General features: G+C 43.3%; 1 protein-coding gene across 1 annotated transcript in view; it reads left to right on the top strand.

The window, feature by feature from the left end:
* ryr2a (ryanodine receptor 2a (cardiac)) overlaps positions 1-26,186 on the top strand; it is a 79,973-nt gene extending 53,787 nt beyond the window's left edge. The window contains 43 exon segments of the mRNA XM_068754541.1: positions 1,389-1,471; positions 1,763-1,920; positions 2,285-2,372; positions 2,829-2,921; positions 3,020-3,190; positions 3,443-3,502; positions 3,692-3,826; positions 4,073-4,185; positions 4,277-4,403; positions 4,652-4,758; positions 6,105-6,156; positions 6,283-6,327; positions 6,401-6,500; positions 7,224-7,303; positions 7,829-7,905; positions 8,429-8,502; positions 9,954-9,971; positions 12,502-12,582; positions 12,702-12,790; positions 12,919-13,047; positions 13,148-13,252; positions 13,562-13,643; positions 14,062-14,220; positions 14,302-14,456; positions 14,725-14,940; positions 15,008-15,280; positions 15,711-15,917; positions 16,013-16,330; positions 17,361-17,428; positions 18,066-18,207; positions 18,444-18,530; positions 19,276-19,545; positions 19,634-19,764; positions 20,227-20,269; positions 20,624-20,757; positions 21,632-21,692; positions 21,993-22,139; positions 22,304-22,438; positions 24,410-24,566; positions 24,921-24,985; positions 25,427-25,527; positions 25,831-25,882; positions 26,091-26,186. Of these exon segments, the coding sequence (XP_068610642.1) occupies positions 1,389-1,471; positions 1,763-1,920; positions 2,285-2,372; positions 2,829-2,921; positions 3,020-3,190; positions 3,443-3,502; positions 3,692-3,826; positions 4,073-4,185; positions 4,277-4,403; positions 4,652-4,758; positions 6,105-6,156; positions 6,283-6,327; positions 6,401-6,500; positions 7,224-7,303; positions 7,829-7,905; positions 8,429-8,502; positions 9,954-9,971; positions 12,502-12,582; positions 12,702-12,790; positions 12,919-13,047; positions 13,148-13,252; positions 13,562-13,643; positions 14,062-14,220; positions 14,302-14,456; positions 14,725-14,940; positions 15,008-15,280; positions 15,711-15,917; positions 16,013-16,330; positions 17,361-17,428; positions 18,066-18,207; positions 18,444-18,530; positions 19,276-19,545; positions 19,634-19,764; positions 20,227-20,269; positions 20,624-20,757; positions 21,632-21,692; positions 21,993-22,139; positions 22,304-22,438; positions 24,410-24,566; positions 24,921-24,985; positions 25,427-25,527; positions 25,831-25,882; positions 26,091-26,186 (5,084 nt within the window).
* Positions 26,187-27,673: the final 1,487 nt, after the last annotated feature.

Here is a 27,673-nt window from a genome sequence, read left to right as displayed (position 1 = left end):
GGCGTGCGCGAAACCCATACGCGTGAACCCGCACGCGCGCAACCATTCATGCACGCGTCCAGCACGGCGAAATCTCATACACGTGAACCCGCACGCGCGTAACCATTCATGCACACGACCGGCGTGCGCGAAACCCATACACGTGAACCCGCACGCGCGTAACCTAATTTGCGCGACCAGCGCGGGTTAAAGCAGCTGCAGTACTTTAACACAAGTTTGTCTTACCTTCTTTAAAATGTGCGTAGGATCGCTGTTCGGCCTCGTCAAACCACCCGTCGGCGAACCGAAAGAGGAAGGCTGGCCAGTGAAGAAGTTGCTCCACCGGACTTTAGATCCGCTCCGTCGGAGTGCGTGCACGTTCAGCTTCCTCACCGCGGCTCGAAGACGTCGGTTATATTGAGCGCCGGCACTTCGAAGGACCAACTTATGTCGGGGTTTTTCCCCTGACACACTGTAAGAAATAATTAAACGCACACAAAATGAATCAGGCAGACAAACTTCGATACTTTACCGGTAAGGAGGGACCTTGCTCGCCCAGCGGCTGCGACCAAAAGACCTCTCCCCCGAGACCTCGCGGCCTTTTTATTCACACGGTGAAAGTAGGTGGTCCCAGGTATTTACATAGATCCCTACCCCCTAGAGACAAAGGGATCTCTACCTAGAGAAACACTCGTGGTCACCTCCATCTTAAAAAACTCTACAATGAAACAATGAAAATACAACAATAACCCTAACACTGTGTCAAATATAAATAAGAGGGCTATGCAATGATTTGCAAATTGAAACCGCATATTTCATTGAGAATAAACGTAATTCTCATTTATAATTAGAGAATTTATGGTTTCCTTTGTTTCATTTTTATTTCACAAATGCTCCAAACATTTTAATGGATGTTGAGTGTGAACTGCAGGCGGGTCATTTTATGTCTACGTTGCTGGAGTGAAATTCAAAATAGGCTTATTTATGTTCATATAAACACTCACAACGTGACTAAAACATGCCATGTTGTTTTTGTATTATTTGTACTATTGTTTTGGGTTTTCAATTGTGATTTTGAAAGCATCAGAATCTGTTTCTATTTACAATTGACACAGTTGCCCAGCTTCTTTGGAAATGGGGTTTTCTGAGTAAGCATACTTCCAGATAGTGATAATATATAAGCAATATGCAGTTATTAAACTTATTTAATTGATTAATATGGCAGTTCCTGTAAGATTAAATTGTTAAATGGATAACAATGATATATTTTAGCTAGCATCGTGACATTTTATACTCTACACAGTCACAATCTGAACACAATCTGACCAAATCGAAATGAAAGATAATTGCAAACTGATTTTCCATCCATAATTGCTTAATTGAGCCCCGTCTCTGTCCCCGCCTTAAAGTCTTCTCTCAGCCAATAATCAGCAAGGCAGAAACCCAGCTGCTCAAGTCTCACTTCCTGCCTCTGATGGACAAACTCAAAAAAGTAAGTCTGGACACTTTATTTAAGCCATTTTTACACACATTTTCCTATTTTTATTTATTTATATATAACATTTCCATTCATACTAAACAAAACAACAAGGATTTCTTCATCTGTGTTGCTGATCTCATCAGAAGCTACAGCTCTGGGTCTTCCTCTCCTTCCTCCTCTTCCTCCCCTTCCTCTCTCCTCTCTTGCCGTCCTATCTTCTCTGATTGATATTTAAGCGGCGATCAGCCCTTTTAATGATTTGATGCTGACTTGAACAGAAACCAGTGTATGACTGTCCTGCAGAAAGCAGCAGTGGTGATGATGGACGAGGAACACAGCAAGGCAGAGGGGAGGGGCGAGATGTCTGAGATGGAGCTCCTCATGATGGACCAGTTTACCATACTGGTCAGAGACCTGTATGCCTTCTACCCACTCCTCATACGATTTGTTGACTACAACAGGTACAGCCCGCTGTCTGGATACTTCCAACACTTGCTTCTAATTACACAATGACCATCCTAAATGGTATATACTGTACTGCATATCTGGGGGTACATTATGCGTATTGTGCAAATGGCCTGTGTTCCCAACAGTATACTGCATGCCTGTTCTAATTTACTTATTCACCTTCCTCAAATGGTACAGTTAGAGTTCATACGGTACAAAAACATGATAAAAGGTGCATTTTCAATTCTGAGATTTCTGTTATTGTGGAGACTTCCGCGTTCAAGCTGCTGCGAGAAGTCTGTGATTCTATTCTATATTATTCAGTTAAAAATCCAGTTTTTATTGTTGACTGAATTTAAATAAACTGCCTTGCCACAGGGCCAGATGGCTGAAGGAGTCCAACCCAGAGGCAGAGGAGCTGTTCCGAATGGTGGCTGAGGTATTCATCTTCTGGGCCAAGTCTCACGTAAGACAATCAGAGAGCTGTTGACATTCTGCTGTCTTATCTGATGTCACAGCGAGACGTAGACATGATCTAACATGCAAACGCCACGCAGCTAGGATTCGAACCCGGAGCCTTCTTGCTGTGAGGCAACAGTGCTCACCACTAAGTAAAATAGATAAACAGAAATCACCTGGCATGCCCAGCACAATATGTACCGTCTATAAATTACAGTCACACACCTACACCAGGATCAATATGTATCACATGTACAGTATAAATGGCCTATGCGAATGCTAATATAAAACATTTTGACCACACAAAATGTCGGCGAAGTCGCCGGTTATGGGTTTGGTTTAACGACGACATCATTGAGCGACGCGGTCTTCAGAACGTAACCCCGTCGTTAACCAGCTGTTGTCACATATAACAGACATCTAAGTAATTCTGGCAGAATGACCGTCGTATTGTCTTCTGCAGAATTTCAAGAGAGAAGAACAGAACTTTGTGGTCCAGAATGAAATCAATAATATGTCCTTCCTCATCACAGACACCAAGTGCAAGATGTCAAAGGTATGGACCATTGGATCTGAGGTTTACATCGAAAGGACAAACCGTGAAATGCACGTGTGCGCTCTTTTCTTATCTCCTGTTATTTGGCTTTGCCTCAGGGAATAGTTTCAGACCAGGAGAGAAAAAAGATGAAGCGAAAGGGAGATCGGTACTCGATGCAGACAAGTCTCATCGTCGCAACGCTGAAGCGCCTGTTGCCTGTCGGACTCAACATCTGTGCACCAGGAGAGCAAGAGCTCATTGCACTGGCAAAGGCCCGCTTCACCCAGGTATCTGCACACCTGTCCAATGTGCATGCTGCAGGCGGGCCTCGCTCACCTCGTTCTCACCCAGTCAACACAAAGCAGCCTCCTTAGTTGGGAAGGGCCTGCTCTGAGGTCTTACTGCGGTTTTCAGTCTCCACTAGATGGACTTATAGGGCTCGGTTTTTGCAGATGATCTGTCTGAGGTTCTGTGAGGAAATGTAATTAAAATGCTGTTTTATGATTTACCTACTGCTCACAATGCGCTGTCCACAACAGAAAGATACAGAGAACGAAGTGCGAGAAACCATCAGGAACAACCTCCATTTACAGGGAAAGGTAGGAACACGCAGCGTTTTATTAACCGAGTACCCGAAGGGCTCTGGGCATAAACTGAAGATAGCATCATGCTTAATGTTTACGCTGTAGAGAAACCTATATGATGTAGTTAAAAAAAAGTTTTAACACACAGTTTATAATGCTTGCACTGTGTGTGTGTGTGTGTGTGTGCGCGCGTGTCTTGCACAGCTGGAGGACCCAGCTATTCGTTGGCAGATGACTTTGTACAGAGACCTCCCAAGCCACTCTGAAGACATCTTTGACACAGAGCAGACTGTGGAGAGAGTTCTGGACATTGCTCATGTCCTCTACCATCTAGATCAGGTGTGTGTGTGTGTGTGTGTGTCCTATTTTATTCCTACCTTCACACTTGTGATATTTTTTCTCGAATTGTCTAATGAAAGCGAATCGAAAGTTGCTTATAGGCTTTCGGATGAGGTTGACTTCTCTTAAGAAGGTTTCCTCAGAAATCCCGTCTGCTTGTGTAATCCATGAGAAGCCAGATTCAGAATAGAGGTTGGTGTGAAGAGGGGAGCGACACTGAGTGAAGTCTTCGTTGTCGGTGTGCAGGTTGAGCATCCTCAGCGCAGCAAGAAGGCTGTGTGGCACAAACTGCTGTCGAAGCAGAGGAAAAGAGCGGTGGTTGCTTGCTTCAGGATGGCACCGCTGTATAACTTACCCAGGCAAGTTAAAACCCACAGTATATACAGAGTATGCATATGCGTGTACTTGAGAGTATAATAATACGTTTTTATTTCATCTCCTCCCGACTAGGCATCGTGCTGTCAATTTGTTCCTTCAGGGCTATGAGAAGTCCTGGATTGAGGCAGAGGAACACTACTTTGAGGATAAACTCATCGAGGACCTCGCTGTAAGTTCACTTTAGTGTGAAGGTCGTGCGGTTTGACCTGGAACGGATTCAAATGAGAATTCTTTCCAATCCGTGAAAACAAACGGAACGCATGATGCATAAAGGAACTGTCAAAGGGAACATGGGGAACATGGGGAAGGTAATCCTAAAGTCTAATCACAGAACTCTGACGGAGTTTCTTTTGGTCTGAGAAGCTGCCTCGAGGCTGTTTGTTTCCGTGTGCATCGCAGCGTAGCAGAAGTGAGCCCCCCGTTATCATGCATTTATTCTGATTTCAGAAGCCAAGTAAACAGGAGCCCCCTGAGGAAGAGGAGGGGATGAAACATATTGATCCTCTGCATCAGCTCATTCAGCTGTTCAGCAGAACGGCCCTCACAGAGAAGTGGTGAGTCCAGGCAGGATTCCCATCGCACATGTTTGGTTTTGTGTTTTGCCTATTCAGTGAAACGGGACACGTGTCTGACCGACAGCAAAATCACTCCCGGATTTTGATCATTGTTCTTCCTGTTGTTTCGCGTTGTTTTCCTTGCGTTCCTGGTGTTGTTCTTGTGTGGTCGGAGTTCTTTGTGTATTCTTTTGTTTTTGTTTTTATTCTAACTGTCCATGGAAACTTTTCTGCTTTTGTTTCCTGGATTGTTCTGTAATTTGGGTTTTATGTTTATTTGCCTCCCAATGTTTTCTTATTCAATTTTAGAACATATTTGCATCTTAATTTTGATTATTCCTTTTCAATCCTTGAACTACAATTCATTGTTTCTGGCTTCTCTCTGCATGCACCGCAAATATTGAGCTTCAGAAACTTAACAAGTCGAACTCCAGGTCAACAATTTGAGTAAAAGATGTTCATCTTTAGTCACCAATCAGTTGTTTATCCCTGCTTTTTGCTATTTCACATGGTGCTGCTACATAGCCTCATGTTTGCCTCCATCCAGCACGTTTTGAAAAAGTAAAAGTTTAAAATGACTACATGCTTATAAAACTCTGAGAATTAAAGAAAATAGTAAAAATCAACGTTCCAAACAGCAACACTCTTAATTATAAATCATTTTGGCATCAGTGCAATTTAAATTAATTATAGAAAACTCACCCTTTGGCCTTTGCCATGAATGAGAAACTAGATTTGATTTGTGCACCATGTTGTTTCTTCTTGTGTAAAATGTTTTATTCTTGGTTTTTTTTGGTCTGATCTGCTTCTGGAATCATCCTCAGGCAGCCTTCTGAGGAATTACCGTGTTTGTACTGGTTGCGAGTTGAACAGTCTCACATTCTGTCATCACTCTAGAGCAGGGGTGGGCAAACCTTTTGACTCGCGGGCCACAATAGGTTCTAAAATTTGACAGAGGGGCCGGACCAAGAACAGATGGATGGAGTGTTTGTGTGAGCTAATATAAATGACACATGAAAGCTATTGCATTCAAGGATTTGTCCTTTTACAGGTAGCGTTACAGGGAAAAGGTCAAATGAATGAGGTTTAATTATAATACAATTATATTTAATGATATAATTTGGACAAGTTCGGCGGGCCGGATTAAAAAGACCAACGGGCCGCATATGGCCCCCGGGCCTGGGTTTGCCCATGTCTGCTCTAGAGTCTAGATTAAAGGATAAGAGGAAACCCGGGTACCTGAGTAACGGTTATTATACGTTAAACCTGTTCACTGGAGCATTTTCTGTTGTTTTGCTTTGTGTGTCTGAAATAACAGAATGTGATCAGTGTGTCTCCCGTTACAGTAATCTGGATGAGGATGTCCTCTACATGGCTTATGCTGACATCATGGCTAAGGTACGAGCTACTAGATACCAGTATTGGTCAACTTTTACTCACTGGACATGAGTTAGTTGGGTTATAACACGATGGCGATAGTGATGAATATATCGGACGTTTCACTCCTGCTCTTCGTTCTCTCAGAGTTGTCACGACGAAGAGGACGGAGAGGAAGTGAAGAGTTTTGAAGTAGGTGATCTGTCAGTGTCACTGCTGAGCGATGCTGCTGTCGGTCAGACGCGTGTCCCGTTTCACTGAATAGGAAAAAGAGATGGAGAAGCAGAAGCTGCTGTATCAGCAGGCTCGGCTGCACGACCGCGGGGCTGCAGAGATGGTGCTCCAAACCATCAGCGCCAGCAAAGGTAGGACATGCATCATGCTCGTCGAGCACTTTCTCACAGGCATCAGGTTTCATGAATGTAGATGTGAGAGTTGTGCAGGAGCAATGCTACAGCTTCAGTTTCACGGTGGTAGCCTCGGCTGTGCCTGCATTAAATAGGAAAACCATTCTGGTGCCGTCTGAAATGAAGGGAACAGCGAGTAAAGATGTGAGTATGGGGGGGGTGATGTCATCGATGCCGTCGCTGCAGAGGAGCACAGATTCCAAAGCAGGTCCCTTCTGATTAGTTTTCAGAAATGTTAATCACAGTCACACTACCCTCCCCCCCCCCCCATCCCAAATAAATGAAGAGTAATATTATACAGTCAACATCCATCTAAACAAAGCTGTTTTCACTGGATGAATAACCAGTGCAGATATTGATGAATGCAGCTGCACCTGCATCGTTTGAATACTCTGGTATTTTAATACTTTAGTATTACAGAATATTGATGACTCGCTTTCCAATGCAGTATTGATATGTTCTAGTATTAATAAGTTCTAGAGTACTTTTCCGATAACAGGTCGGAGAGGTCCATAAAACACTCTATCATCAGCATAACAATGTTGGGAAGCCTAATTTTACTTCACTATTGTCTTCCTGTTCTTTGCTGTTTACTTAAAGTTGCGTTCATTCGTAGTTGGACGAATCGGGGACTTCGGATTGCCCTTGCGGGTAGACTCATGTCCGGTTCTTGTTTCCCAGGTGATATGGGCCTCATGGTGGCTTCGACGCTAAAGTTGGGCATCGCTGTTCTGAATGGAGGGAACTCTACAGTACAGCAGGTATTTCCGTGCACGGCCAGTGTCTTCCACACAGCCAGGCTCGTTCGGATCCAGCCGTGTTAGAGTACGCCAGTATAATTCTCCTACCATAATGTTTGCCTAGAGCTAACATCTATAACAACTATTTACTTTATAGATTTAGTTTATTATCATTCTATACAATGTTAAGATTAAACATGTTTTTTGAGAGTGGTTATTACACTGTTTATAATCAGAATGATGTTGCTCCTGTCAGACTTTCCATCTGATATTAAATGAATTATGGATATTAAAGACAACTTGTAAATGAATTGGGACTATGTATGAATAGATTTGTTGTGAGTTAAATTGCTGTTTTATTTCACAGTCTTATCCACTATTTCAGTTTTTTGTGTTTGTTGAGTCCCATCGAAGCTGTGGTTTAATAAGGACTAAAACCTTGCATGATAGTTTTCCCTTGTGCATTTGATTTAAATTGATTTAGGATATAAGTGTAGAACTTTGTAATTCAAATTATCCCGTTGCGCTGTTCCTTGTCTTTGACAGAAAATGCTGGATTATCTAAAAGACAAAAAAGATGTGGGCTTCTTCCAGAGTCTGGCGGGTCTGATGCAATCGTGCAGGTAACTCCTCTACCTCAGGACTAACTCTTGAGCAGACCCGAGTCCAGCCCAGTGTGCAGAACCTGAACACGCCCATTCCAGATTACTTTCGGTCAGGTTTATCACAATGTGAGGCTGGAATCCCACATAAATCACATCTGAACACAGACTGAGTTTTTACTGTATTCATTGTGACATATATTCTTCAAGGGTTATTGCAAATAATAATGAATAATATTAATTTTAAAAAAAGGTGTTTGTAATTTCTTCAAACTCGGGTTGGACATCAAAACCTATTTCAGATCATTTCTAAACCTCCGATTCCATCGGGATCATTACAAGGATCTGAAAGCGACTCTCAACCCAACTTGTAATTGATCGGATACTTTGTCTTTCTTCACTATCAAAGCAGGTCATAATTGTTTTACCCAGCATGCAGGGCGAGCTGCTGGTAGATAGTTGGCGTGCTCTGCTAGCAGCATGCAGACACCGGCTCACAGGAAGTAACATCTCAACATCCCGTGTGGCGGTTTGTTTGTTTCAGCGTTCTGGACCTCAACGCTTTTGAGAGGCAGAATAAAGCAGAGGGGTTGGGAATGGTGACGGAGGAGGGGTCAGGTAAGCCTCGCTGATCATTTATACTCTAATGATCCTCTCACAAGAAGCCGATAGACTCGTTTAGAAGATCAATGAGGCAGGTCGTCTATTCTTTGGTGTGGCCTCTTGTTTGTTACTGTTGATTCGTAAAGATTTTTAATTTCATCCTTATGTCATGCCATCAGTATTTGTTTTGTTTATCCCTTTTTGCATGTCATCACTTTGAGTGTTTTTTTTATTATTATATAAAATGGTACAGTATTTTGTTTAACTTATGTATAATATCCTGGGGTTCGTGTATATGTTCTTATGATTTGCATATTTCATGTTGTTGCAGATATTTGCAGGCATCCTTTGGAGCTGATTTCAAAATATCAGACGAGTTATTTGTAGGCAGTTAGCCTGTAATGCCATTTTGTAGTGCTAGATATTACAATACAGTAGCTTTAATACTAAATACAATATGCTGTTAGTTACATTATACTGTAAGGGTGCAGTGATGATTTATATCACGAGTTTGTTTAAGTCATTTCTGGTGCAAAAAAGGTATATATCTGTATGTGACAGATTAAAGTTGAATATTCCTGACTGTCAGACTTTTATCTCATCTCTCTTGTGGTTAAATATTTTACTGAACTTATACTACAAGTGTTTCAGAGTGATTTAATGCTGATCCACACATTTGAACAGTAGAGGGAGAAATCAAGTCTGTGATTTGCTGATTTTCAGCCCAGATTATAGTATTCTGGGTTTACAGGCCCCAAACCTCCCGATCTGCTCATAGGTTGTTGTTTTTTTTGGTTCCTCCGCCTTTCTCCAGCCGGTTCCTCCTTTAGTTTCTCTTAATATTATCTTTAGGATCTGCTGCACATTGAGCTATATTTCATGCTATAGAATTTTTTCAGCAATCAATGAATAACCACCAGTCATTTTCATGGGCAGCATGGTGGCGCAGTGGTAAGCGCTCTTGCACCCACGCTAAGAAGGCCACAGGTTCAAATCCAGCTTGGGGGCTTTCTGTTTTGCATGTTCATGGATATTTGCTTATTACATGGCAACGCTGCCCCTTTGTTTATTGGAGTTCCCCATGATTGAACCAAATTATTTAATCAAACCAATTTGAAATGAACAAACCAGGAATGACTCAAACGGGCTTGGTAGCAATCGTCGCTGCACCGATCATAGCTGAAGTCACGGCACTAACTGTAGCCGATAAACCTTTTTTACTCATAACTTTATTATCTATAAAAGCTAAATCAACTGCTTTTTAAGAAGCTGTTAACACGATCTGACCGTGGATTCACCTCCACAATAAAACGCACAATGAGAAGCACAAGGTCTACTTTTCAAATCCTTTTCGCTATATGTAATCCTTTCCTTTATTTCTTTCCTTGTTTCTTACTTTCTTTCTTTCTCTCTTTCCCATTTTCCTTTCCTCATTTTGGTTTACTGCACTTTCCTCCCCTCTTCAGTCATCACTAATGAGCGTGGTAATTATGCCTCCTGTCATTTTTTTGTGTGTTGGTTGGCCTCTATCTCTCTCGCTCCCTTTCTTTCTCTGTCTCTCTCTCTCTGTCACTTTAGTTTGGTAGTTGTTGTGTCAGTTCTGTCCAGGTTCTGAGTGTCGACCTTCAAACCGTGTCCTGATCCGCTCTGTGCTTGTGGCTATGTTTCTTCCTCTCCGTCACCATCCTTACCGTTGTAATTGTTCAGCCAGTGATGACTTGCTCTGGTTTATTTCATGTTGGGTATTTTTATTCAGTTAAAAAATCATGATGAGCTATATTTTTAAGATTCCGTAATGATCAAATTGATACAATAATGGAATGGAGCATGCATGGATAATTAAACGCTTGTGTCAAAACGAATCATGTTCTCCAATCTGTGGAGTCAGATCCATGTAGACGTGTCAGCAAGTCTGAGTCAGGAAGCAACCCTGTCTCTGTTCACACACTGAACTACACGGCACACACAGCAAAGAGGGGCAGCAGGGTGGCGCAGTGGGTATCACAGATTCACCCAATTACAGGGCTGCATTAAACAGAAAACTCTAAACCAACATATTTATCGTATATCCACTCGTATCACTCGGGGGTTCTAGTCTCCCTCTGTCCTGCATTTGGAGACATGTTGGGAATTCTCTGGCAATGCATCATGGGAAGAATATTTTTGAATGTCTGATCCAGCCCTGGCATCTTCAGGAGAAATGTTTCCACATCCTACATTCATGGTGTCCAGCATGGATGAAGCTGAATGTTAACGCGGCCTCTCGGAGAGAGTCCCTGGTTTTACGGTCAATGATTGTGTTCCTGAACTCACCAGCGCTCTGGGTCTTCCTCTCCTTCCTCGTCTTCCTCTGCTGCATCTCTCCTCTCTCACCATCCTGTCTTTTCTGATCCATATTTAATCAAATCATTCAGACGCCATCCCCTTTCTCCTGTTTGCTGCCGTAATGGTCAGCTGCAAGCAGAAATCAGAACTTTGAATTATTATTATTATTTCATTTTATGATGAATAATTGTATATTTTCTGTAGATTTTTGGCTACAGAGAAATGCCCCCCCCCCCCCCCTCATCATTATGTTTTGATTGTGTTTGCAATGATGACGCAAACTGATGCTCTAACAGCAGATCATGCTACATTCTGTTTTGGAGCTTTGCTAAGCAGAACAGTTACAGTCTGTGTTGAAACTGGAAGATCCACTTTTGTTGTGCGCTATGCAGTTGTCATGGACACAAATAAATTGTTTGGACCTTGAGTAAAAAACAAAGCAGTGATATCCTCGGACTGATGTCTAAATCATTGACCTGCCTGCCCCGAACAGAAGCCTGCCCTCTCAGCCTTGTGTCAGACAGTCTTTGCTTCCTAGCCTGGGTCGCTGTCTGCCCATAATGTGTCGATGCATTACGTGTATCTTATTGTATCAGTTACTGTAAGTGTTTCATGCTCCTTCTCTTGACCTCTTCTCCTTTTAGTTTCCACAGTTAAAGCAGCATTTTAGCAGTCAGAAATGCTGTCCTCTTCCTCAAATTGTTTTTTATTTTTTATTTTTTATTTTGTGCACAATATCACACTAGAAAAGCACTCAGAGAGCTCAGACCTCCACTGAGCAGCTCATTCCTGTCCTAACTAGATCTACACCGTCCACATGGTGATCTGGGTCATCAAAAGGTTCTAAATTGTTCTTGGTATCTTTATACACCAACCATGAAAAGTAAAAGTGAATACATAAATGGGTTTTCAATGTTAAAATGCAATATTTTTTATTGACTCCATTCTGGATCCGATCCAAAATAAATTCGGTGGTGATATAGGTGCCCCCCCCCCCCCCGCCTACATGATGATGATGATATTGAGGAACAAATTCTGAAGCTTCATTGACTGCAATGTTACCGAACATTTTAAAGTGATCCAGAATCCAGGATCTCTTTTCATCGAGATCCGTCCAGACCGTTTTGAGTGTTCTTGCTAACAGACGGACGGGCCAGTCGGCGATGCCGTAACCTCGGCGGCGGTAAAGCAGCCGTTCTCCTTGGAATCAGAGCAGCTCTGAGAAATCCAGATAAAGATTAGATACATCCAATTTGAATCCCATTCTGACCATAAAATGCTGCCATTAAAAAACCCCACCTCAATCAACCTCCAGTGCCGTGGCTACCCACACCCATTCTGTGTTTGTGTCTGTGTGTGTGTGTGTGCACAGATGAATAATATAATGACCAACAGCTTTCACTGACAGAAAACAGGGATCTCTTCCTCCTCTTTCCTCTTTGTAATCTCCGTCACTTTCCATCTTCTTTGTCTGTCTGTACTTCATGTTGTTTGCTTTTGTATCCTCTTTCTGATTTTGCTTGTGTTTGTGTGTCTGTATTTGAATGTCTGTGTCTGTGTGTGTGCGCATTCTTGTGTGTTTGCACACCTCCGTGATACCTTTTGTGCATACCTACGTATGTGCTTGTGCATCTGTGTGTCTGCATGTGTGTGTATGTGTGTGGGTGTGTATTTCTTCTCTCCGGCCAGGTGAGAAGGTCATGCAGGATGATGAGTTCACCTGTGACCTTTTCCGCTTCCTGCAGCTGCTCTGTGAAGGACACAACTCAGGTGTGTGTGTGTGTGTGCGTACGTGTATTTGCATTTTAATTCTGACTTCTGACTTTCCTTCATACCATACAGATTTTATAATCACAATAGTCCAATATTTTTGCAATATCACTTTTCAGACTTCCAAAACTACTTGAGGACACAAACAGGGAACAACACAACGGTCAACATCATTATCTCCACGGTGGACTACCTCCTCCGAGTACAGGTTAGCTCCTTCTGTTAACTTCTGCTTATGGTGATAGTAATGATATTCTAACCTGTTACTAATTCATTGCTTTCTTTTCTTGTCCTCCTTTCATTCCTCCTTCCTTGCACCCTGCCGTCGTCCTTCAGGAGTCCATCAGTGATTTCTACTGGTATTATTCTGGGAAAGATGTTATTGATGAGCAGGGCCAAAGGAATTTCTCCAAGGCAATAAATGTGGCCAAGCAGGTTTTCAACACTCTGACTGAATACATCCAGGTATGAGAGAAACACCACTAAGTTCTGAATGTTGTCAAAGGTTCTCAAAATATTTCAAAAGTTCCAAGATGAACTGTGACTGTGATTGCTGATGTCATAGGGTCCATGTACTGGCAACCAGCAGAGTCTGGCCCATAGTCGGCTTTGGGACGCTGTGGTTGGGTTTCTTCATGTCTTCGCTCATATGCAGATGAAACTATCTCAGGTGAGTTAAAGTCATGTTAAGTATTTCTGAATGAGCGCTTAAAGTGTCCACAGAGTCCAGACTTGGAGTTTTGGTGGCTCCCATCTCTCCCCTTATAACTAGTCCCATTTTAACTGACAGGACTGCTGCATAAAGTCATTTGACATTCACTCATCTCGCCCACCTGCCTTTCCTCACCTTCGTCGAACATTCTATCACAATGTAAATGTTACTTATCATTTCTTCGCTTAGATAAACAGAAAACTACCAAAACAAGAAATAGGTCATTTCGAGCTGCTTAAATTCTTTGTCTTTTTTTTTTCACCCCAGGACTCCAGTCAGATCGATTTACTGAAGGAATTGATGGATCTACAGAAAGATATGGTTGTCATGTTGCTGTCAATGCTCGAAGGTATGTTTTCTGTTAAAACTTAGTTAATGCATTTTAAACCAGGGATGATGAGCTGGCATCTTCTCCGGGCTGGATGCAGCGTGGAGAGAAGACTTTGAGAGTGTTCTCTAACTGTAAAATGTCTACAGCTTTTATGCCCTTTCAGGCCCATCCCAACATCAGGTTTAGATAGAGAGCAAACATGCTGCCACAACAAGTTAATATTACTATTATTTACTATTGTTTACTGACATCAAACTTTATTTATTTTTTCCCTGAATGCTGATGACACCAGTTACTCTCCTGAGAAGATGACTGCTTGGTGAAATATGACTTTCATCTAAATATAATGCCAACATTCTCTCCAACATCTGACGGGGGAAATGCTGGCCTCGCTGCCATCCCCATCTGAGTGTAAAGATGCCGTCTTGTTTTACAGGGAATGTGGTGAATGGGACCATTGGGAAACAGATGGTGGACATGTTGGTCGAGTCTTCCAACAATGTGGAGATGATCCTGAAGTTCTTTGACATGTTCCTCAAACTGAAAGACCTGACCTCCTCCGACACCTTCAAGGAGTACGACCCTGATGGAAAAGGCAAGCCCGTTATCACACGATGCCTTTGTTGACTGTACTGATGGAGAAAAAGCTGCTGTTGATCCATGAATGGACCCACAGGTGTCATCTCCAAGAGGGACTTCCATAAGGCCATGGAGAGCCACAAACACTACACCCAGTCAGAGACGGAGTTCCTGATCTCTTGTGCCGAGACGGACGAAAATGAACTTCTGGACTATGAAGAATTTGTGGAAAGATTTCATGAGCCAGCTAAGGTAACCGCTGTGATATTTTCAGATGAAAAAGAGAGACTGGAACACGAATCTATAAGTGTTTGCGTTTAACAGGATTAGGATCAGCATAAAGGAGAGGAACAAGCTGCCTAAAATGTTTACAATGATAACAATTCCTTCAAAAATACATTTTGGAATCAATATCAATCAATTTTGGAAAAGCAAAACTGTGACATCTCCCCCCCACCACAAAAAAAATGGAGCAGTTTTAATACAAGTTCAGTGATCAGTTAATAAAATGCGTTATCAGGACATCGGCTTCAACGTGGCGGTTTTGCTGACCAACCTTTCGGAGCACATGCCTCACGACGCACGGCTGCAGACCTTCCTGGAGCTGGCAGAGAGCGTCCTCAACTACTTCCAGCCCTACCTGGGGCGCATCGAGATCATGGGCAGTGCCAAGCGCATTGAGAGGGTCTACTTTGAGATTAGTGAGTCCAGTCGGACGCAGTGGGAGAAACCTCAGGTAAGGACGGCACCACAGGAGGATTCATCTCCTCAGAGGGAGGACTCAATCGCGTTTACCTGCGCAGGTCAAAGAATCCAAGCGCCAGTTCATCTTTGATGTGGTGAATGAAGGCGGGGAGAAGGAGAAGATGGAGCTGTTCGTCAATTTCTGTGAGGACACCATCTTTGAAATGCAGCTGGCAGCTCAGATGTCTGATGCTGGAGAGCGTTCGGCTGCCAAGGAGGAGAGCGAGCGAGAGAAGGCGGACGAGGACAGCCCAGAGACGGGCTTCTTCTCCATCACCACAGTCCGTATGGCATTGTTAGCGGTTCAATGCAACACCGTGCTTCTCATCAAGGTGAGACCAAAAACGAAATGGAGTGTGTTTTGGAGCTTTGGGCATAGTTTCATAAATATGTCTGTTTATTTAGAATCAAGTAAGAAGACTGACTCTTTTCGTTCAGCAGCTGATCAGAAATGTGTTTAAATCAAGCAATGAATGTATTAATTCCGAGATGTTGGTGCATGGTTCCCTCTATTTCCAGTTCTGATGCTAAGTTAAGCTAACCACTTCCTGTCGTACATTTGGTGTCTCTAAGTGTCTCTTACAAAAATACGAAAATGCATCTGTCCCGTGTCGAACGTTTGAATCTTCTGGAGGAAGAGAACCCGACATCGCTCTGTGTGGCTGATCGCACAATAACCGCTATTTGATTGGCTTGTATAATGCTTTTACGGTCCTGTGCTGCTGACCAGGCAGCAAACAGCATCTCTTTCTTTCCTTACAGGTGCTATCGATGAAGAGTGTGAAGAAGCAGATGAAGAGGATAAAGAGCATGACGCTGAAGGACATGGCGACCACCGTAGTGTCCTTCAACTGCTCTTTGTTGCTTGGCGTGCTCCACGTGGCGTTCAGCGTCGCGCGAGGATTCTGCAGAATTTTCTACAGCACATTTATGGGAGGCAATCTGGTGGAGGGGGCGAAGAGCATAAAGGTTAGTTCTGAAACGATGTGCATGGTCTATCAACAGGCCAGTGGAACACGTGGACACAGCAAGAGTTAGAAATACAGGAAGTGCCTTGTTCCCAGGTCTCAGAGCTGCTGGCCAACATGCCTGACCCCACCCAGGACGAGGTTAGGGGTGAAGGGGAGGACCAGGAGAGGAGACACTGCCCTGATCTCAGCTCCCCGAAGGAGGACCTGGCTGACCTAGCAGTCAATATCAGCGAGACCGAGCTGCTGTCGGACATTTTCGGCCTCGACTTGAGAAGAGAGGGGGGGCAGTACAAGATTACCCCACATAACCCCAATGCCACTCTAACTGAACTGCTTAACTCCCCGGTTCCTTCTCCAACACCCCCAACTCCACCCATTGCGCCCCCATCTGAGCTCAGACAGCGGCACCAGGTGAGTTTATGTGATGATTCGAGTTCTTCTCGGCTTCTATATTTAAACCAGCCGAAGTTAAACGGCGAACAGTCTTAAGACGGGAACACTGGCCCCAATCGCGTTGTGCTGAGTCGGCTCATTATAGGTGAGTAACGTCAATTCAACTTGCTGAGGGACAGGTATGTGGTCCTTGGCTAATGGACCGGCTGCTTACACTATCATCCAATCACCTGTCCCATCAGCATCTCAATGTGGGGCATGGGCATGAGGAGGAGGGCCACCACACTTCCCTGCGTAGGTAATAGGCCCAGTGATGCACCCAGATCTCAGTGCACACATTGGCTTAGATCATTAAAATAACCATTCTGATGAATAGATAATGAGCTGAATGGATCTGTCATTCACAGCTGAATATTTGTGTGTGTACATTCTGCAGTGTGTCATGTTTGCATGATCATATGATGTCACCGTCCGCTTCTCGACTTCCATCCACTTTCATTTGTTTGCCGCCGTGTCTGTACAAAATGACAAATGACTGAACATTTCCTGGAATAGTCTCATTAAATACCGTTTGTCTGTCTGTAAATACAATATGTACACACACGCGTATATATGCGCGTACTGTGGGCTATCAGGGACAGCAAGGCCTTCCCTGCTGGCCTAACACAACCAGAAATCATAATTAAAATAAAAGTTTATTTAATTTATATTCCCGATATATCTATATATATATATATATATATACACACACACACACGAGTACATATTATATAACGATAACCTTGATGGTTTGGACATGTCCAGAGGAGAGACGGGGACTATATCGGTAGAAGGATGCTAGAGGTCGACCCAGGAGAAGATACATGGACGTAGTGAGGGAGGGCATGAGAGTGGCTGGTGTTGGGGAGGACGATGCAAAGGACAGGGTGAAGTGGAGAAGGTTGATTTGCCCTCACGGCACAAAACAGTACAGTATTAGTAGTAGTAGTAGTAGTAGTAGTAGTATCTCTGGCTATGGCTTAAAATACAAAATGTTTTTCTGTTTCAGTCGAAGAGCTCTGCTTCAGATGAGAAGAGAGAAGCAGACACAGAATGTGGACCTGAAAAAACATCAGAGTATGTAAACATTTTTGGAGTCCGCTTCCTGAAGTGAATATTTTACCAGCTTTCACAAAACACATTTATTTATTTATGTTAAAAAAAATTGTACTTAATTTTTTTAATTTTTAAAGAACACGCAACTTTATCTTCCTTAATCAAAATAAGGAATGAAATATATAAAAATATAAAATATAAAATGAAAATGAACAACCAATAAACACAAAAGACATTTCAGTTCAGTTCAGACAAAAACGTTGAAATGATATTAAACCTGATTTCCAGAATTATTTCCCATTTCAACATTCACACCTTTATTTCACGCTGTGTGTCCGCAAGAGGACGTTTGTTATTAGAAGAACTAACACAGAAGATGAAGCTAAACTATCATAGATCAGCTTCATGCGCTCTTTCCTTCATGTGTCACCGTTCTTAACTCTTTCAGTGCCAGCAGTTTGCCCTCATTTTGACCATTTTTTCAAGACCCACAGAATATTGTGTAGTATGTCTATGTAAACACCGAACCAAATGAAAGAGCAAAGTCTTTTCAGTCAACAGGAATGCATGTTGCAGAATTCTATTCAATGGGAAACGGCACGCCAGTGTGTCGCGCAGCATTGCATTGTCCGCTGAGTGAGTCTCTTTCTGATTCCAGGGGCGGACATGCAGAAAAACAACAAAAGAATGTCAAAATGAAGCCGAAAGTGAGACGACATCACACTTCTAAGTCTGACGAATCTGACCTGCAGGAGTCTGCTTTCCTGAAGAAGATCCTCGCTTACCAGAGGAAGCTACTGGTACAGGCACTTTCCTGTTCTTCTGGATCTTCTGGTGTTCTGAGCTCTGTTCATTTTGCATAAACAGCTATAAGGCTGGCCATAGGCGTTAAAAGCAAGGTAGAGGCGCTCTGAGAGCCAAATCTGTGTAAACGAAAGCAAGCGATTCTGAAAATGATCCTGACATACGATTGATAAGATGAACTGCTCAGGGTTGAGTACTTTGTTTGTGACTGTGACTTTTTCTCACCCTGCAGAACTATTTTGCCAGGAACTTCTACAACATGAGGATGCTTGCACTTTTGGTTGCCTTTGCAATCAACTTTATCCTTCTGTTCTATAAGGTAATGGCGTGTAAGGGATGCCAGCGTTGAGTAAAGCCAGGTACAGGCCAAATGCTGTGGAGCATTCTGTGGCTGAAGAGATGAGAAACATGTTCATGGTGATCTGTGTCTGCTGGATGGAGAACACGCAGCGCTGAATGAACGTCAGGATACTTTATGAAATGCAAATAAAAAAGATTTTGATCATTTGCTAATTATTTTTGACATAATCATGTCCTATCTCGCCACCATTCGGTCGTACGCTTTGGTCAATAATCAACTGAGATATTGGGGAACAGATTTCAAAGCTCCTTTGACGACTACGTTAACAAAAAATTCAAAGTGATCCAGAATCCAGGATCTCTTCTGGATCACCACCAATCATCTATTCCTAGTAACATTCCCAATTTCACTGTAAATCCAATTGCTAAAGGTTTGTTTTCATGGTTAGGAATCTAAAAATGTAGATAAAATAAATGTAGGGCCATTATTATTGGTGTAAATAACAATATATGCGCTTGCCGAGTGTACTTCTAGTTTAAAATTCAAAGCACGCCATGATTTTAGTCAGCTGTGTAGGTTGGGGTCTCAGCTATTCAAACCTGTACAAACTGGTTCACCTTTAGGAGACACACACACACACTAATGTTGCTTTTTGTTCAAATCCAGTAATCTGCTATCAGGCCTGTTTGCCATGAATGTTTTATTCTTTGATTGATTGCAGCTTTAACACACATTACGAGGATGGCTAAATTGTCTCCAACAGGTTTCTACTTCCTCCTCCGTGACTGAGGAGAGAGTGGCGGTGTCCACCAGCAGCCGAGCACAGAGCAGTGTTGAATGGGACCCGCTGGCAGGAGAAGCATCAGAGACTAAGGAGGATGGGCCGACTGATGCCTGGGCGCACCTGAAGCCCGTCACGGTCCGCTTTGTCCTGGAGGAGAGCAGCGGATACATGGAGCCCACGTTGCGGATCTTGGCCGTCCTGCACACCGTCATCTCCTTCTTCTGCATCATCGGATACTACTGTCTCAAGGCGCGACGCTATAAACATCACGTTGTTATTTCTACGTGTGCATTTTCTGAAACTAAATGTCACTCCTGCATCGTTTGCACGAGTGCAGGTGCCACTGGTGATCTTTAAGCGTGAGAAGGAGGTGGCCAGGAAGCTGGAGTTTGATGGCCTGTACATTACAGATCAACCATCTGAGGATGACATAAAAGGCCAGTGGGACCGACTGGTAATCAACACACAGTGAGTAGACCCTGTGTGTGTGCGTGTGTGTGCGCTGTGAGATCTCCATTGGCCACCAGCCAGCATGCATTTCATGAAAATGAAAATGAAACTTAAAATAAATTATAATTGTATTTTTTATGCCACGTCTTTATGCATCTTTTTTAAATTGCTGCTACCTTGTAGATGGTGCATTTTGTGATGCCAAATGTGTGGTGGGAAAATAAATGGTTGCCATGTGATGGTCATACTGAAGAAGATTCCTCACAACCTGTTTAGCTTAGACTGAAGAAATGTTGTGAAGGCGTTCAGTATTTACTCGGGTATAAATGGCTTCGACAAATTACAGCCGAAGGTGTTTGTTTTTTATTGTGTGCGTTATGGCCCTTGTTTCAAATGTTGTTTTGGTGCAAAAACTGCACATTAGGCACAAACGTCATGGGTTGGATGACACTGATGCGCATGTCCTCTTGTTTCCTTCAGGTCTTTTCCCAACAACTACTGGGATAAGTTTGTGAAGAGAAAGGTAGGCGTCTTTGAGCTGAATCACATGACGGCATGAATTAATTACTGATTTTAATGACGTCAAACTCTCTACGTAATAACTGTTGGACAGTTAAATTAAACATAAATCGGGCTAAACCTCCAGCTAATTTAGCCTACAGCTCTCAGTGGCTCTCTTAAAACAGTGAATTGAGCTTTAGGACTGTTGTTGCAGCTTCCACCAGCAAAGCTTGTGGCTGATGAAACCGGCTGTGATAACTTTTAAAATGTCCTTGCATTTTTTATATTTAAATGTAGCTGACGGATTTTAGAGCATCCATTGGAGATTTTGCTCCACTAGAAGGTGGTTCTTTTTTTTAAACTCTTCCTTCCGCAGGTGATGGATAAATATGGGGAGTTCTATGGCCACGATCGCATCAGTGAGCTGCTGGGAATGGACAAGGCTGCTCTGGACTTCAGTAACGCTCACAAGAAGAGAAAGCCCAGGAGGGACAGCTCGCTGGCTGCTGTGTGAGTGTTCCCTTGGTTATCGTTAGTACATGCACACTGCAGAGACAGAACCTCCAGTTGTGTAACATCAAGCGGTCCATCCAGCGGACATCAGAAAGCACCATCAGCACCGGACCTATGAAGAAATAGTTCCCAGGCTAGTCACAGCAAAAGCTTCCACTCGGTTTGGTTCTCGAACGACTCGGTAGTCGAACAAGAAAATGGAGTTTAAAAAGAGTTCGAACACACGAGTGGAGCCGAGACAAACCGAAGACACGTGAACGGAGGCGGAGTCTAACCGAGTAGGCTCAGTTTGAGTCGACCTGCCAGAGGAGAAAAACTGTGCAGATTTCACCTTGTTCTCTTTAGCTCTTAGTCATGGATCCAAAGAAAGGCAGCAGTAATACTACTGGAAAAGAAAAGAGGAAACTAGTGAGAACAACAGATAAATTAAGGAAGGAAATAATCGGCAAATATGGGAATGGCGTCCGTGTCTGGGATCTCGCTGCAGCACGGGATGGAGAAATCAATGATTTCAACTTTTTTTAAGGAAACTGAACTGAACTAAAGCGAACGAGAAGGAATAAAAGCCTGAAGGACAGTTACCCAGTCACTTTATGGAGGGGGACTCCCTTTCAAAGGAGGAACACTTCCCCCTTCCTTCTGTCCCTCCCCATCCCTCCCGACATCGCAGCCAAATAGAATCGGGTTAAACTAACTTTTATTATGCTTTTATTTTTCATACTATTTACACTTTTGTGTTTTATCTGTTGGTTACATACATGTAGTTACACATTAATATTAGCTGTATTCTTTACAATTCTATGCGAAGTATTTAGAGAGTCCCAATCCCCTCCAGTCCTGCTTCGTGACTCTTCTGTCTGTCTGTTGTCAGGCTGAACTCTGTTGATGTCAAGTACCAGATTTGGAAATTGGGAGTTGTCTTCACAGACAATGTGAGTATGAGAAATAAATCCTTTATCGGTTGCGTCTGGCTTCATCGTCTGGATTGATAGCCAGCTTTTATTTTTTAGAGACATTGCTACCTGCTTCCTCTCTTTGGTAATGTCTTCCTAATGAAAACCTTATTCTGATCAACACGCTGAACAGTAGAGAGCTGAAGTCTCTCACTCCTTTTGAACAGAGCTTTTCACCAAAGACATTTAGCTGAACGTGTGATGGTTTCATTATTATTATTGCAGAACTAAGATGACCATCTTAGAACAAAGTGGTTGACTTTGAGCTTTGTCCCGCAGTCCTTCCTGTATCTGGCCTGGTATATGACCATGTCCATCTTGGGTCACTATAACAACTTCTTCTTCGCTGCCCATCTGCTCGACATCGCCATGGGCTTCAAGACCCTGCGTACCATCCTGTCCTCAGTCACGCATAATGGCAAACAGGTAAACCAAAGATTTCAGCAGCTGAATTCTGACCTCCCTGCAGCTGAATGCAGTGCTGGATAGATCGACATTACATTCGTCACTTCTGCGTTATTGTTCCATCAGATTAGTTGCTTTGTTGTTCAGTCCCGAATGTTGCAACGCTGCGTCTTTCTCTCCTTCAGCTGGTGCTGACGGTGGGCTTACTCGCGGTGGTGGTGTACCTCTACACAGTCGTTGCCTTCAACTTCTTCAGGAAGTTCTACAACAAGGGGGAAGATGGAGAGGTGCCAGACATGAAGTGTGATGACATGTTGACAGTGAGTAGGAGAAGCTTATTGCTTTAGAGGCAGATGTGTTTTATACGCAGAGGCCAGTAGTGTGTAGGAAGATGGAAGAAGTCGAATGAGGAAAATGAGGGCGAACAAAGAGCAGAAGACGCACCTGTTGTGGACCAGGAAGTGACAACGATTAAACTAAATGAAACCATCCAGTCAGCCCTGCGTAGTTTGCATAGTTCTGTTCTGTCAGACGTTTGCTCTTTGTCTTTGGTCATTCTTTATAATCATGATTGTTGCTGCCTCCCAGTGGTCAGTGTCATTTTTGCAGACAGAGGTTCTGACGAACGTGTCAGCAAAGAGCACGCACCATTTATGGACGGAAAGTCCTGAGTCAGAGTTTCAGGCTCTGTGTGAATGCCTGCTGGGGGATGGCTTTTTTTTTTTTTACACAATTTCTCATCCTGGCATTGGCCTTTTAGGAATATTAACAATTAGTGTGACTTTAAGATTTATTAATGATTAACTTGATGCAATTTCAAATGAAAGATCTCTTTGGGTGACTTCTAATTAATGCTCTATGTTCATGGTATCAGCTTCACGAGTCCAGGGTAGGTGCCTGAGCTGATTACACACTAATCATCTCTTAAAGTTCGCACACAGTTCTCAGGTTTTTCATTCTTTCTGTTATTGGTGTTGAGATTGAATCCTTTAAGGTTAAATCTCAAGCGACTTCTCAAACCCTGAGCAGAAGATTCAACCGTCAAGGATTGTGAAACCGGTTCGTTTATCCGTTAGGAGGTATAATATACATCTTGACTGTAAGTCGGGTGTATATGAATGTAATTTTAAAGCCGGAGCGTGTGAACTGCTAGAGACGGAACGCGATGAGGATGATCCCTGCTGTTCAACCATCTGAAAGAAATACTATATAAGGGCTCAATGGTGTGCGTTTTCTGTGGTGGAGGGGGTGACCTTCTGTCACCCGGAAACTTTCGGAGACACAAACTTTAATCCACTATAGTCAGCCATCCATAGCATTCCATAGAGCTATTATGTTTCCTATTAAGGGGAGGGTGGCAGCTCCGTGTCGTGCACAGGAGGGTGACGGTTGGAGTAACAGGCCACTGCCCGAACGAGGGTTCTGCTCCCTCCTGAATAAATCCATCAAATATCAGTGACACTGACCTTAATGAGAGGATTAATCTCTGTTCCTCTCTGCATTATGCTTCCCCTTGACCTTAGTTCATTCCATTTTTATTTTGTTAACCCGTATTGAAGCAGCAGACCTGTTATTGAGCCTTTTTAGGACTTAATCAGTCTGCCATTCCCTGTCTATTAACTTCATTTAATAGTGGAGGTCTTTTTTGTACTTTACATTGCATTGATTATAATAGCAAGTTCCTGACAAATTAAAAGTATTCTTTTTCATTAATAATTGTTTAGTAAATGTTGTAAACTTATTTCTACAGCTACTTTCATTTGGGATACTGGCTGTTGTTGTGCCGATGTGTTTGTAGATCTGATGTGATTCCATGTCTTTGTTGTGTTGCTGATTCTATCACACTAGAACTCTGACTCTTTCAGATGGAACAGATAGAGGTGAAATAATGTAGCGTTTTTATTTCTACAAAAAATAAGCAGTCAAATGGAAAATGAAGGGAACTATTCTTGATATGTCTCAGCATTTATCCTGTTCCCATGCAGGGAATGTTTGGCCATTATAAAGCCCTTTCTCAATTACTTTTACAGTCTAACATATAATTAATAGTACTTTTTCAAAATGTACATGAAATGGGTGCAGAAAATGTCTGTCTGCACCCTCGGCTGATGTTAGACAACAGTATGTTACTTTTAAATTTGCCCTCTTAATCAGCATTTTTTTATATATATAATTTGTTCATTTAGTGTAACAAAGTTCCAGGAATTTGAAACAAGTTCCCCGTTCAAATCCAGCCTGTTGAACGTGCCCTTGCTCTCTCAACCCTTTGTCTCTCTCGTCCTGTCTCCCAGTGCTACATGTTCCACATGTATGTAGGCGTAAGAGCAGGTGGAGGCATCGGGGACCAGATCGAGGATCCGGCCGGCGACGAGTATGAGATCTATCGCATCATCTTTGACATCACCTTCTTCTTCTTTGTCATTGTAATCCTGCTGGCCATCATCCAGGGTGAGATCTCTCTCCCTCCCTCCCTCCCTCCCCCCGCTCTCCCTGTAATAAATTTTGAACACACGTTTGAGAAGGTCCGTTTTAAACCAAATCATTATCTTTGTGAAGAACATAACTAAGTAGCTGTGTCACTAATGATAGGTGGCACAACTTGAGTGGTGGGTGTCGTCATTGGATGGGGGGATGTGCAGTTTGGATGAAAGGCCTCTGTATAAAAGTGATACAAGGCTAGAGAAATGTTCTAATAAAAGTAGATAATTCTGTCTCTTTAATGACAACAGATGAGAGAAAGCGGTGACTAATAGTGAGACCCCTTTATCCACTGCCCCCCCCCCCCCGCCATTCTCATTCTAGGGCTGATCATCGATGCTTTTGGAGAGTTGAGGGACCAGCAAGAACAAGTGAAAGAAGACATGGAGGTGAAAAGGCACTCTCTTTACAGTTTAAAACAATGCATTGTTATTCTGCTGGTGGAAATGTATGGAAAAGCACAGGGGGCGTGTCTGTGCAGGTCCTCGGTCGTCCGGGTTGAGCAAAAAACGAAGAATCGGCTGGGCTTGTCTGATTGAAGAAGTTTCACCATGCGACCAATAAGACTCCCCAGGAGTCATTAGCATTCACCTACTGCATTGGGTCGCGGCAGGAAAGGCAGCCGGCGTAAAACTCTGCCAGAATTAAGTATTCAATCAACAACAAAGTCATACCGGATCGGTCGAGGACCGGGTTAACAATGACTGCCATCAGCGCTGTTAGAACCTCAGCAGGTTCACTCTCACTCCCCTCACAAGGAGATGAAGATGAGGAGGATGAGGATGAGGATGCTGATTGCACCATTTAACACGTGCATGTTTCTCTTGCAGACTAAATGCTTTATCTGTGGAATAGGAAACGACTACTTTGACACAGTCCCACATGGCTTTGAAACGCACACGTTGCAGGAGCACAATTTAGCCAACTACCTGTGAGTACATTTAGTGTGTGTGAGGGTGTGTGTGTGTGTGTGTGTGTGTGTGTGTGTGTTGCCCTGCGAGGAACTGGCGGCTTGTCCAGGGTGCCTCTTGCCCGTCGACCGCTGGGATAGGCTCCAGCACGACCCGCTAACAGACAAAGCGGTTTAGAAGACGAATGAATGAATGAACATTTTCATGGTAACAATTCACCACAAATCTGTATTATATGTCTGTTTCTATTTAACACAGCTGTGGATGTTTGCGCGTGATAAAGGGATGTGTTTTTCTAACATGCCTGTGCATGTGTGTTGCAGATTCTTCGTGATGTATCTCATCAACAAAGATGAAACGGAGCACACGGGCCAGGTAAACGGCTCATTTCCATTTGCAGGAAGTAGCTGCGTTGCCGTGACACTGTGGCGCTGATCGAATGGCCCAGGGTTTGCCTTGTCTATTGGATCTCTGACGGCTTGTTTGAAGCATGCCATGGTTCACTGTCACACTTTTGCTGCTAACACAATAAGTAACCCTCCCTCCCTCCCTTCCTCCCTCCTCCATCTCTCTGTCTTTAAAGGAGTCGTACGTGTGGAAGATGTACCAGGAGCGTTGCTGGGAGTTTTTCCCCGCTGGCGACTGCTTTCGGAAGCAATATGAGGATCAGCTGAACTGACCTCCTGACGCAACAGACTTTTAACTGGTTGGAGACCCTCCACAGCCACCGTCACTCTGCTTATCCCTCAATCCGTTCTTGCTGTTTGCCGAAGAATGCCTGTTGCACCATTCAGTGGGTCCAGGAGGAGCAATAGGTCTAACCTCCTGCACAGGCCCAGTCCTAAATCTCTCTCGCACCTCTTCACCATCCAGACAAGTCAACTTTCCAGCTCTGCCAGAACTTCAGCACGCTTAGTTTGGAAGGCTTTGACGACTATGTACATAGAAGATATTTGGTTATATGCTGCAAAATATTGATTGGTGGCACATCAAGGTTTGTGGCTTGAATGGGGACTTCTCTGCCTCATCACAGTTACATGCGGAAATGTAAAGCATTAAAAGAGCAAGGACAAAGGGGGGGGGGGGGATCCAGAGGGGGGGATCTGGATCGGTCACACAAAGAGAGACTTTGAGGATTGACACAAAGAGCAGACATTAGTACGGTCATGTTTGCCACTCTTAATGTGTACAATGCACATTGCATGCAGGTACAGGAGGCGGGTGCACAGAACATTTCACCTGTGCTGTACTCAGACACAAACATCTGGACAGCATGTGTGACCTTCGTGAGCCGTACACATCAGAGAGGTGATGATTGGATTGAACTTGAAGGTCATTTTGCAAGGCGTTGTGGTGCTTCAACATAATCCTCTATTCCAACTATAGTCTCCACCTCAGCTCCTCTATGGCATCTGGATGTCCCAAATGGAGACATCATACTCTGAATAAAAATATTGTGTCCACGCCCTGCACTTGCCAAGACTGTGTGAAGGGCTTCTTAACTTCTTGTTCACATTGCTAGCAGCATGATCAAAAGTCAGTTTTATTCTAGTGGATCTAAATGACCTGGAAATAAGGAACATGACAAATTAGCTCATCATTTATTTATTTTTCTGGATGATACATGTCTCTAAATCTATTCTGGTAACGTGATTGGATCCATTCCCGTGGAATGCATAGACAATGGAAAGGTATGGCTGAGACCAGACAGCCAGGATATGGGAGGAAACAGTGCCTTACTCAGCCAGAGGAGAGCTATGCAAGCTGAAGCAGGAGAGAGCCGTGCCGGAGAAATCCCAACAGAGACCATTCAAAAGTTAGGAGAGCACAGAACGTCGGGCGATGAGGCAGAATCATGCCTTTTTGAGCACTAAAGGAGAGTAGAGGCCGGAAAAAGCAATAGAGGATGGGTAGAGCTTATTTTTTAGTCTAATGCAGTGCAAAAAAAAGGGTATTACAATAAAAATATTGTTCTCCTGTGTCTGCAAATCTGCAAAAGACCAGCAGTATGGACAAATGGATGGATGGGTGGATTTAGAAATATAATTCCTGTTGCCGTTTTTATTTAAATGCATCCTTTTTATGGTTTAGTGCCTAGTTGCTGGGTATAATCTGTACTACCATCTGTTTTACGACAGGAGTTATTGCCTGAGAGGCACTGAGGGG

The sequence above is a fragment of the Brachionichthys hirsutus genome, chromosome 21, assembly GCF_040956055.1.
Source record: "Brachionichthys hirsutus isolate HB-005 chromosome 21, CSIRO-AGI_Bhir_v1, whole genome shotgun sequence".
Classification (NCBI taxonomy): Eukaryota; Metazoa; Chordata; class Actinopteri; order Lophiiformes; family Brachionichthyidae; genus Brachionichthys; species Brachionichthys hirsutus.
This window is presented reverse-complemented; position numbering and strand designations above follow the sequence as displayed.